Source organism: Centrocercus urophasianus, unplaced genomic scaffold (assembly GCF_019232065.1).
Source record: "Centrocercus urophasianus isolate 14NV4802_14NV808 unplaced genomic scaffold, USGS_Curo_1.0 seq_11, whole genome shotgun sequence".
Taxonomy (NCBI): domain Eukaryota; kingdom Metazoa; phylum Chordata; class Aves; order Galliformes; family Phasianidae; genus Centrocercus; species Centrocercus urophasianus.
In genome coordinates this window covers 10311417-10324240 of record NW_024884253.1, presented here as the reverse complement: position 1 = coordinate 10324240, position 12824 = coordinate 10311417, and the positions used below count along the sequence as shown (strand labels likewise).

The window sequence follows — 12824 nt, the reverse complement described above, 5'->3', positions numbered from 1 at the left end:
AACATCACCTTTACCACATGTCTATTCCATTTAACTTCTCTCACGACTATGGTATCACTTATCAGTCCATGATAACCCCTTTCTGATTGTCTTCTTTTACAGCATTCCAATTAAATGCCAAAAGAAGAAACAAATCACAAGAAGGTTTGGTTGTTAAGATTAGGCGGTATTTTAATTTCATTAGAAATTAAAGTCTAGGCAGTTAGTGGAGACCAGACACCATAAAGAGTCCACAGCAAGGGCTACAATAAACCAGCCACCAGGGTTACAGCATGGCAGACTTACCCAGAGCCTCAGCTGTCAGGCAGGTGCGCATGGTGAGAAATTGCAGGACACAAAATTGACACAGAAAGGAAAATAAAAAAAGTCAAACTGGTATACCAGCAATCCTAGAGTTCAGACATTATCATCTGCTCCAAGACAAGAGAGCCAGTGGTTTGGGCTACACTATTTTGACTTCTGCTGCTGCTGATAAAGAGAAATGCGTTAGCTTTGCTTCCTTACGAGCTGTCGTGAATTGAACTCCTAGTTATTTATCGTATGAGATTTAAATTAGTTTAGGAACTTTGTTTAGCTTGCAGATTTCTTGGCTGAGAACGTGGCAACCCATGCTTCAGCAGGAGGGCAGCTGTCAAACACCAGTCAGGCCATGAAGGGGAGCAAAGCACAAACCCTCACACAGAACCTGGCAACTCGCACAACTTGAGGTGGTGCTGCATTACTCAACACAGTTCTTCTTGACGATCTCTACAGCAATTACGTTGATAGACTGCTAATGAAATGAAAAACTAATTGCTGATACAACGTGGACAAACATCAAGAAAATTAAGCATAGTAAAATTTTAATTAACAAAAGATATAGATAAAGTTTTGCAATAAACCTGGCCCGATGTCAATGAGGAACTTTCAAGTGGCATTTGAAACTCAAGGAATGAAAATAAAGAGGCAAAGTACCACCTCTGGTCACTGATTTTTCTACATGTCCAACATCTCTTCACTGCATTTTTATGAAGTAATGCTTACATTGTAAGACTGGGGAGGGCGAGGGGAGTAAAAGCAAACGAGAAGAAAACCCCTTCAGGCACGACAGCCTCATCCACACAGGATTTCTTTCTCTGCAACAGCAAGGATAGTTTGCTCACTGCTTTTTCTCCTTCTGAGCACTATCCTACTGACCCCACAGGCCTGCTGACTGTCCTCCTGCCCTCACTGCAGGCACCATACCCTACTCCACCAGCTGAGGAAAACAAGGCCGTGTCCCAGTGGAGACAGGGTCTGCTCTGGGGCCCTCCCTCCCCAGGGTGCTGCACCAGGCAGGGCAAGTGTAATGCAAACAGAGTACAAACTGCTCCAATGGAAAAGTCACTGTTTGCTTTAGGAACTGAGATGTTCCTCGGTTACGCTGAAGTGCTTCATGGTTTTTAGTTAAGAGTCACAGGGTTTGCACAGTCATCCTTGAGAACAGCGTAAGGACATTACAAGGACTAGAATGTAACACAAAAACAGCTGCAAAGACTAACAGCACAAACACGTTGCCTTTGCTAATAGGGAGGAGGGAGAAGAAAAAGCACTTCTGACAGTATTACATCAGTAATCATCTCCTACTCTCTCAAATTCATTAGAGCTCTGGTAAGAATACTTTCACAAGCCGCTGAATAACTCAGAGGTACGTGCTGGTTTGGATGCTCAACACAGAGGACACAGGGTAGTGCTGCACTGTAATTTAGAGACAAAACTCAGTCTTTACATTCATATGTGTTACATTAACCTTGCCATTTTATAGTTATTTATTTTATGTAATTCTTTTTCATAAATCCCCTTGGATTTAAATGTTTTCCTCAAAGCCTGCAAGCAGGATGACGTGAAGAACCTGAAAATGAGACCTACCAGATAAACCTGACCTAACAATAGAAGTGAACCTGTCCAGTTATCATTCTTGTCCAAGGTAAAAGAAATACAGAGAATTAAGCCAACATGCACTTCACATCTTACCCATGCATTTGTTATATTTTAAGTTAGTCGGTTGATCTAGACACTTCTTGTAAAAAAAGAAACTAGAAATCATGCATTTTGTTAACCTTTCAAAATGGTTACATGCAGAGCCACAGCTGCTCTCTCTCCTCTGGGCTCAATATAACTTCAGCAGCTTCTAGCTGCTATGCATCCACTTCTGAGGCCTCGACTCAGCAGAAACCTAAACATGGCATTTATTGCAAATATATACATAATTATTCTGCTGACTCAGGTTAGCTGGGCTGACTTCTGATTCCAACGTTTGCCTGAAAATAAAGAGCAATATAAGAAATGTATGCATTTCCACACACTGTATAGAGTTGTCTGTTTAGATGAGAGTTGATTTCAGTGCTGGGCTGGACAACAGGTGGCCACATTGCCTTGGGAAGGAAAGGATGCACTGTGGGGAGCATGACGACACGTGCAGAGACTGCAGAAACCTGGCGGGTGCACCAGGAGCCCATTCAGGCTACATAAGGTTTTATTTTTCTTTATAGTGAAAGACAACAACAACAACAAATGAGCTCTGCAAGGTCTTTCAAGACGCCAACACCTTCATTTACACATGGATTTGTCATTTCATCAGATATATTCCAACAAGGAACCCAACATCACTTTGTTTTGTTTGGAAAGCTTGGTGTTTTCCTCATTACGTCAAGCTTTGGAAATACCTTCACTGCAATTAACGCAACTGCTGTGCAAACAGAATTTCTGATAAATGCTTTCAAACACCAGGCCTGAACTTTCAACGTGGCTGCATGGAACCAGAACAGAGAGACCATGAAGAAGCCAGAGAGCAGGTAAACCCAAAGGCACTCAGCTTCTTGTTGCCAAGGTGCCCAACACAGAGAGATCCTGTCAGGACAAGCCATGCAGCCCTGATTCTCTCCCAGAGATCTGTAAGATGCAGGCAAGGACAAGGAGCTCTATGCATGCAGGGAAGGCGACTGCAGGGAGAAGACACTGGTGCCACAACAGGCATGAGGAAAGCACAGGGTTAATCTCAGCTCCTACATCTGTAGCTGCCCAGAGCAGAAGAGAACCCTTTTTGCATCCAGTCACAACCGAAAAAGCCTCAAAGACATTTTTAGCGTGCATAGTATTTTAAGCAAATCCACAATTCAGCAAACATCTCACTTGCCCACAGTCACAAAGGGCGCTCAAAAATACTCTTCCAAGCACTAGGAAGGGAACAAATTTGTTGTTTTAGAGTTCCCATGGGCAAGCCAATGACCTTACAAAAAAAAACCCGAAAGGGACAGGCCCTACTTGAGGAAGAAGAGAACAACAACAAAGTCCACGCAGCGGGGAGACAGAGCTGCCAGCACAGAGGACATCCACGCACTGAGCCATGCGCCTGCCAAGACGGTTTCACCTGAGAGTTCCCCTGCCCATAGTTTAAACTCCATTTGTGACCTAAAACAAACTCCTACAGCTTTATCGTTTCATAAACAAACCCCTTCTAGACTATGTTTGTGCCTCAGTGGCAGTAGGAGCAACGTGTTCCGCAGCTCAGCACGTTGAACAAACCTGCCAGGGTGGTGGGACACACAGAGAAATCTGTACAACATTTCACAGTGCACTCAGACCAGTACCATATTCCTTCAAGGTAAGGATAGAAAAGGTAGAGGGGAAAATAAACTTGTTTTTTTGGTCTTCCACATTCAGCTGCGCAGGGAGCCCGTGGGGCAGCAGGTTGGGGCATCATCACACCTCTCTGAACCTTTACATCTCCCTGCTTCTCTCCTCCTCGGGGCTATGAGAACAGCCATTTACAACTTGCAGCTTCCCAGGATTATGGCAGATCCTCCTTGCCCTTGCACTGGCTACGTGGAAGCCTTCATTGCTTCTATCTTCCTCATATGTTGTCCCCTGTGATCAGCTCTAACCCAGCCTCAGCCCACCTGGGCTGGGGATCTGGACCCAAACGCCTCCTGTGGACAGAAGTTCTGAGGGATACAGCACGGAAATATAGAGGGTTCAGTAACAGCATCAACAGCATCTCACAGCATAGGAAAATTAAGCCAAAGACTGACATTTAAAAAAATAGGCATTTCAATCATAGCACAGCTGCTATAAAAGTGACAGCAAAATGAGAGCTGTTCTACTCTCTGCTCAAAAATATTTAACTCTGAAGGAGGACAAGACACTTGTGCACTGACCTCCTCTTCACCAGGCACAGCACACATTTCTGGAGGGACAGAAGAACCTAGAAAGTGCTGCTTCCTTCTCCAAGAATGCAGACAGATTTACTCTACCAACTAGGTTAAACAGGGGATGGAGCTAGGAACTGTCAGCTCATGGAACTGGTTCAAATAACAGTTCCTTCTCTCCACATCAGAAGCATACCTTTCTCAGTTCTCACCTGCCATGTGTTGAGGGGTTGCTCCTACCACACAGGGGCAACAAGAGTGATGAAACTAGAAAAGGGTAAAGAAAGGAAAAGAAAGGAAAAGAAAGGGAAGGAATATCACAGACCCTCTAAAGCTGTGGGTCTGTAGTCAGACAATTCAGCACACAAAATGAGAAACAAGGTTACACATCACCCAAAAATAAAACCACAAAAATCACGTCCCCCTGAAGATGACCAATCTGATTTAGACCACTGAACTTTTCTATAGACAGACAGACACACAGAGCCTGCTGAGGTACATTCTGGCTTCCAACTTTTTCCTTCTCCTTCCTCTACACAGACAGCTAAAATTCACAAGTTTTCCAGTCTTGTGGCTCCCTGCTAACATTATTATTGAATCACCTATTAGGAAGGACAGTTAGAGACAGCTCACCTACTCTGGTTAATGCATGAAAAGCCCTAAACTCACACAGTTAAATAAGTTGGTATAACTCCCACCCCAGTATTTGCTTAGCTCATCTCTGCTGGCAGTTTTCAGGCAGGAGGGGTGGCGCAAGTCGCAACCTGCAGGCTGAGAGCTGTTCAAAGCACATTTCCTTTCCCATGCCAGGAAAGGCAACAAGAAAGTCTGCTTCTGCACAAGCTCCATGTCATTTTTACAGAGCCTGGTGGGGTTTGCACCTCGCTGAGTGAAGCCCTCAGCAATGGCAGCACTGCAGGTATCAAGGTGATGCATGTTTCAGCTAATGTGATGATGTAACTCCTATGGCAAGATGGTGGTGAGAGAGCAGTAAGAGCAAAAGACTCAGCTAAGGCAGACTGCCTTTGTGGAAAACTCCCTTTCTTTTCTTACTCATCTTTAGTTTTCTATGGTTGCCAAGTACCCCCTGACAACAGCCCGTACCACCTTCTCACGGTCTGAGGAATAATGCAAGATGTAGGAGATTGTAGGCTGCTAAAAAAAAAAAAAAAAAAGGTGGTGGAAAGGAAGAACAGTAAGAAGAACAGTAAGAAATGTTAATAGCTACAGAACATTTACATAATGGCATTTTTATATTATTCCAAAAGATTCCAGAAAATTTTACAGGTATCTGCACAAGTCACGTTCCAATGCCAATGTTCTCAACAGGAGTAAGTTTGCAGCTCTATTTTAAAACATGATTGACTTTGTACAAACAGGTTTAAGGCTTTTGTGTAAGAACAGTAGAGAGCAGTTTCAGAATATGATTTAAATGACATATAGTAATTGTACCCTGGTGTTCAAGTACATACCAGGAATACATTCCAGAGGGCTGTATTATTACAACAGAGTCCTACTGCTGCTCAATCTTTGTCAGTGAGCTCAGCACAGAGGTTAACAGTACATGTATAGAGCAAGTTACCTTTCTTTGCTTTCTTCTGTAGCTTCAGTGTATCAGACGATTTCTTTTTTATCTCTTGGCGGGCTTTTTTGTACTCTAAAAAAACACAGTCTCTGTATCAACACATTTGATGTTAAAATGGATGCTTTTCACAGAAAAGGCTATATTTGTGATATCAGACCACAGATTTCAAGAGGATAGCTAGTATTAATCAAAGCAGCTCAAAACTTGCATTTTGCAGTGCCAATATGTTTGGCTTAATATAACATTTCAGGGTGTGCATACATTCACATAGCAAATCTTTCTGAAACAAACAAAACCTTTACAGAAATAACAACTGAGAACACGGTACAAAATTAGAGTGCTTTTCAGTTCAGACACTCATTCTCTCTCAGGAATGGAAAACAGAGACGACAACTTTCTCAAAACATCTGTGTTCAAAAACAAGTATCCAAAAGGGCAAGGCAGAAAACATCCTACAATCTCTACACAGAATGAAAGTCAGGCAGAGGGAGAAGGTGCTGAAACATGGCCCGAGGGTCACTGCCAGCTCTTCCTCATGAAGTAGAGCACACTGTTGCTGTCCTCATTTTCAGATGAGCTGCAAACCCTAGAAGAATTAAAATCCCAGAAGAAAATATTCCATCGCTAGTCCAGGCCCACTACAGGTACCAGATCTGAAAACTGATACTTAAGAAGATAAATGGCATGTATGCATATATGTACATACATATGCATTCTAACAAAGGTGGTCAATGCTACTACTCTTCTGTAGGTGGAAAAACAGAAGCAGGTACAGGAACTTTACAAGTTCCAACTGCACCCCCAGCACCCAAGTCTACACATTAATCCCCAGTCTCACTGCTGCTTTGGTGAGTCACCCCCACTTGCAGGATCTCAAGCGATTCTTCCCTCCTACTCACTCCCTCCTTAACACTTTGGGGCACAAGCTAGCGATTTCTTCAAGTGCTACTGATATAACTGCTTCTATTTAACCACAGTAAAAGTGGAGCAAGAAGTAAACCCTCTTCAAAGGGCTGAGCAAGCTCCCTCCCATCAGTTTTCCTGTCCCCATCACAAATCATGGTAATGCTGCTTCTTTAAGGCATATTTAAACTCTTTCATTTCCAAGATTGCAGCCTGCTTTCAGTGCTTGTGTTAGAAGACCATCGTTCCCTTGTACAAGTTTTGAGAAGCCAAAGATGTCTACCAACACACTCCTGCTGTGCAGTATACCACAGCCTCCTGCTCATTCCCCCAGGAAAGCCTCTGGAGTGGTACCCAGCACTGCAGTTCTGAGCACCGTGTCCAATGGCACAGCTTTCTAATTCCCCGGGTGCACATTTCTGGATTGCAGCAGATAAAAAGTAACGACGCTGAATGTTTTACGGGGCTATGGCTGAGACATAACACCATCTTACAGTTAGCTTTTAATGACACCCATGGGCCTCTGAGAGATAGATGTGGAATCCCCGATCCTCAGCACTGCCACACAACATGCAGCAGGAGCGGCTAACAGTTAAACCTAGCTGCTGCTACCAGTGTAAAACAACAACCCATCCTTTGCAGTCCTGAAAAATGAAACGCCAAAATGTACAAGTAAGGGTTAAAACTGGTAAGGCATTTTGGAAGGAATGTTTTAGAAGAGAAAAGCTGCTATACATATCCAAGCACATCATTCAGATTCCCACTACAAACATAAAAAGAGGGAGAAAAACTGGTATTACAATCTTACTCCTATTAAAAAATTCTTCCTCTGTAACTACCTTTTGCATGGTCTTTATCCAGTTGATTGGCCACTTTCTTCCACTCTTCCATCTGTTCTTGAAGTGGGTTTATCAGACAGTCAATTAAAGCACTAATTTTGTTGAAAAAACACAAAGAGCAATCAAATCCTGCAGATGCCCTTATTCTTACAGAGACAGCCAAGGTCAATACTGGAGTATTTTTACTTTTGCTGTGACAGCTACCAGTGTCACGCTGTAAACACCAGAACATAAAAATGTTTAAGCTGAAGAAAGCAAAAGGACCGGATTAAAAAGAATCCACATTACAAGATAACCAGAATTACTGTGCAGAAGTTCAGGACAATGAGGAACAGAGCGAAAAACACAGAAGCAATCTGAAATGGGGCAATGGAAACATTTAGATGCTGCTCATCTGTCATAAACAATGCAGTCTGAATGGATACCCCCAACACTGACAAGTTTCATGCAGCCATGGTGACTGTAAAATCAAATAGCATATGTGTATATCCACAAGAAGACAGAGCAGCTATAGAAGCAAACAAAATCCTGTCCACCCGTGTGCCTCACCTCTTGCAGCAGAACCACTGGTACAGCACTAGTGGTGCTCCCCTAGCTAATCACACTGGGATCAAATTATTTAAGTAGCTAACTCTAGGGTAACTGCAGACAGAAGTTCTCTCCTCAGCCAATTTTATAAATATCTTTATAAGGAAAATCCATTCCTAGTCATCAGGCAAGTGGTAAAGCAGCACATTAGTTCACCTCAGGTTAAATACATCTTTTTAAGTCTCTGGTTAAAAGAGCACGTGTGCAAACTGCTCTCTACTACAGAAGTAGGTTGTTTAAGTACAGCCCAGCTCACAGGTGAGTTCGTCTTCTTCTGTTACCTCTACAGTCTAACTGCAAAAACGGAATTAGCAAATCTGCCTTTTCTGTATTTTTTTGCTGAAAGTTTCTTTCTTGGCAGCAAACCTTTTGGGCTCTCAGGGAAGCAGCACCACATTTGTGGCTTCTTCAAAATCTAGTGACAAAGTTTAAACATCTGAAACAAAGATAGGTTGGTCACACCAGCAGCCACCTGCTCAGCAGTGAGCAACAGTGGGAACTGGCAGCATTTAGAGCCCAGCCCGCAGAACATGCAGTGACATCCTGCCTTTCCCAGCTTCTTCAACACCTTGTGCACTGAGGGAGAGAAAATACATGCTGTTCTCAGTGACAGGGGCAGAAACGAGCTGGAGTGCCAATGCTGCTGCACAGCTTTGTGTGTTCCCTGCTGAAAGGGATGCCTGCAGTGCACGTGCAGCCTGAGAGCAAAGGAAGTGGAGCGTCGAGCTCTGGGCCAGGTGCAGCCACTCACCTGGAGAACTGTCGGAGTTTGGACTCTATACTCCTGTGCCTCATGCACATCCTGGTTAGAGCAGAGCCAATTTCTCTGGTGCCACCTGAAAAACAAAATACGAAGAAGATGAGACACTGACACAAATCCTCCCTGTGATGCAGTCATGACAGCACGTGCTGACTCTTCCAGAGCAACTGAAAAAACAGATTTGTAACAGCTATAAAATAGACTGGGCTGCATGAGCCAGGCAGTTCCCAGGGATATTTATCACCTTGGGAAGAGTTTAATTTTTGTTCATCCAGAGAATAGATTTGAACATTTAAGCACAACTAAAGCAGTTCTTCCCAACAGCTTTTCGCGCCATCAGACCTTACCACTGGCAGAATAATTAAAAGAGAAGGGATTGAGATACCACGCTGGCAACAAACTGGGCACCCACAGCAAGATGGAATATTTTAGCACTGTTCCACATTGTGGAGATAAACTCAGGGAACTCAATACAGTTTCCCTCAGACCCAAAAGAATATATATCCAGTCCTACAAATCCCCTCATCTATCACAGACCCAATCATTAGCATTTCACACACCTGCGTTCCCAGGTCACACATTTTACTACCACATTGCCAGAAGATGGCACTATTTGTTCTATGCCCTCAGTCATCTCAGTTTCTGACAACTGCACAGCAAGAACTAATTATTTTTATCAAGTCTTCCTCAATAGTTTTCCCTTTGAAAAGCATCCCTCCATTTCCCACTCAAAGCAGCAATGCCAACTCTGAAAAGCATATTAAATTCAGCATTTTTTTTGTCTTGGTTAGCATTAGTTTTGATAATTGCTTAGTCGTTACTTGCAAACAAAATCTACTGCTTTCAGGATACAGACACCAACATCTGTAAAAAAGTGTTTTTCAAACTGCAATAACCTCTGGAACAGTCAAGGTAGCAGCATCTATTTAGAAATCCAATTTGATTTTTAAAATAAACTCAGGCTTGTATTATACAGTAAAATATCTTTCTTAGGTTTTGCCCTTCTGTTGCTAAAAATGGCACAAGGGACAGATATTTTTCTAGAACAGAAACTTGCTAACTTTAACCATTTTATTTATTTATTTATTTTAAGCATGAAAACAGAAGTCACCATCTTCCCGCGTTCTTACTGAATTAAATCTCATGCCCACAAAATGGCTCTGGAACAAAGACAGTAACTGGAACAAATTGTGGCTATTTGGTATTTTCCATTGTCCTAAAAGATAAACAGAAAACCTTTTTTGCTACTTGCCCAGTTACTCGTGTTTTCTTTGTGTTTTGAAATATGGTTTGGTAACAGTGCAGAGCTGCAGGCTCACTGCCCCAGCCTGGCCCTACATCCTTCCAATGATGCTGCATGGGAAAGCACAAGCTGCCATACACAGTGGTGCCCAAAAAACCGCATAGAAAGAGCAAATGGAGAGAAAGCAACTGGAGGAACAGGACAATGTCTGCAATGAGAAGAGCATCTCTGTCCTGAAAGACGGGCATTATTCTGGAGACACAAGCACATCAATGGAACTTAGAAGCTAATGGGGCAGAACAACTGAGATGGAGCAAAATGAGCTGAGAAATGACCCCAGAACTCCCAGGGCCACAGGTAGAGCAATGCTCAATCAAGGTCAAGCAGGAGGCAGGAAGATTCATGCTGAAGAACTCGCTTAAGCCCTTTAATATGAAAGATTGACTAAGGTTAATTGACACTGCTTTCCTCAGCCCATTATATGAAAAAGGAAGAGTCATTTTAGAATAATAAACAGGAAATAAGGCACCGTATATTTTAGAGACTAGGAAATGGGGGTCAGTTACTACTAATATTAAACTGCAAGGTAACACGTTTTTAACTGAAACCCAAGTAACCAATGTATAAATACATCCATTCAAGCGGTGCAAGATGGACAGGGTTAGCAGGGTGAGCAAACCAGCAAAACAGGACTCAGTCTATCTGAGAGGTAGAGGTGCTTGCTAAAAAACGCCCCACCCACAAATCACCAAAGCGATGCTTGCAGGGAACGCACATCCCTTACAAAGGCTTTCCAGGCTTGTTCATGCTCTTCCCTGCTCTTCCTGTCATGGGACCATGTCAAGGGCTGCATCGAGGCTCTTGCCCCAACAATTGCAGCGCTGTTTGGTGCAGACAGTGGCCAGCTTTGTTGTTATTCCTCTGGCAGGAGCTGATGAGCAGCAAGGCCAGGCCGCTCTGTGCTGCACTGACGGAAATGGGGCTCTGCTCAGCACTGGATGCCACAACTGGGCTCTTCAAAATGGCCAAATCCCGTGTAGAATCATAGAATCATTTGAGTTGGAAGGGATCTTTAAAGGTCATCTAGTCCAATTCCCTTGCAATGAACAGGGACATGTATAGCTAGATCACGGTGCTCAGAGCCTGGCCCAGCCTGAAGGAAATAATGTTATGTACATTTAAATAAGTACAGCAGATAGAAACTTGGGAACAAGGAAGGGACTTTTCCATTCAGGCACACTCTTTGGGTCAGCAGAGGCTGGAACCACATCCCTGCAGACATCCCCAAGTTGCAGCAGCCTGTAACTTGCAGGCACAGCTCTGGCAAGGTTCTGAATGCCCAGTAGCAGCATTTGAAGGTCTCACCTCCTTGGATGCACCAACACAAGCTGTGCTTTGGAGTGCTTCGAACAACCCCTGGTTAAAAACAAGAGACTGACTGAGGAAGGACAGCACTCACCCACTGCCTCCCATGCCTGAACCACACTGCTCTGTCTCCATGTAGTAAATCACTTCAATATCATCTGAGCTTTACCTCACTGTGTCAATTCTATCATCTACAAAGAATGAAAATCCTTTATATAAATAATCACTGTGTTACAGCAGAGGTTTACACACAGAGCAGAAGGGCTGCCAACATGCACGCTGCAGCATCTAAAGCACCACTAATGTGCACAAGTCTTTATGGCAGTACACAGTTTAGTATTCAAGTACAACACAGAAGACCTTTCAAAATCCAGGAAGAAGTGTATTGCACCAGGCTATGCCAGAGCCATAAGAAATTTGTCTTGGCCTTCAAATGTTTTTAAGGCTTATCTTCTCAGAAAGACTGGCTCCAGAACTGACCGCTTGCCCGCTTAGTCTAGGACAGGGCCTGGAAACAGGCAGGACAAGGCAACAAACCATCTGGAGATAACTCACTTTTCAGTGCTCTCATGACTCAGTGGCAAAAAGAGCATCTGAATAAAGCAGCAGAACTCCAGGGCTGGAAGTACTGCCCATGTGCTCCCCACTTACAGGCATGTCCCTGGCAGAAAGTTGGGACATTCCCCAGCAGGTCTGATTTCCTGAAGATAACGGCAGAACCCAGATTAACAAATCTGCCATCAACTCAGGACAATGCTGGGTGGGTGAACCAGGCTCTACACATTGCCCTGCAGTTATGGAAGTTAAACTACTGTGCCTTGGGTTCTCTCCTTATAAAATGGAACTATAAATTACCTACTTCTCTGCTATGCTACAATAATGCATCCATTAAGGCAAACAATGCTTGGGAATGTGTAAAGTAATACTTTGAAACTGGAGATCAGAGCCATATTCATCAGATTTCCCACTCAGACAAAGTGGCTTAATGAAATGTTCCTGCCAAATTTGATGAGAAAGTGGGTGATAACATCAGATTTGTTTCTCATAAGTAAACGGGGTTCCACAAGGCAAATGCACTTTGGCTTTCCCCTCCCCTGTCTAATCCTGTGAAAGACCAAAAAACTTCCACGGTAGATAATTAAATGAAAGCCTGTGGACCACGACACTACAATGAGGCCACTATGATGGCATAAATGATTTTCTTTGACGCTTGCTTGTCGTTCAACATCGCAGAGAGCCAACAGGAAGAGACTGTAGGGAAGAGACTCAATTGTTTTATTGGAGCCATTATGTTTCTACTTAATAATGATCATAGATCAAGGAAATGATTATTTGATGAAATGTGCAGCTGTCCGACTGCACAGACTGAGCGCTC

At 43.4% G+C, this 12824-nt stretch overlaps 1 protein-coding gene across 10 annotated transcripts in view; it reads right to left on the bottom strand.

The window, feature by feature from the left end:
• Positions 1-12824, bottom strand: part of MTSS1 (MTSS I-BAR domain containing 1) — a 117123-nt gene that overhangs the window by 24351 nt on the left and 79948 nt on the right. For 5 of the 10 annotated variants that reach the window (XM_042836314.1, XM_042836269.1, XM_042836260.1 and 2 more), the window contains exons 4-7: positions 8833-8917; positions 7494-7585; positions 5749-5823; positions 286-297 (exon numbers count right to left, since the gene is read on the bottom strand). In XM_042836314.1, the coding sequence (XP_042692248.1) occupies positions 286-297; positions 5749-5823; positions 7494-7585; positions 8833-8917 (264 nt within the window). The remainder of the gene's footprint in view (positions 1-285; positions 298-5748; positions 5824-7493; positions 7586-8832; positions 8918-12824) is intronic. The other 5 variants (XM_042836285.1, XM_042836277.1, XM_042836318.1 and 2 more) reach the window with 1 other exon arrangement.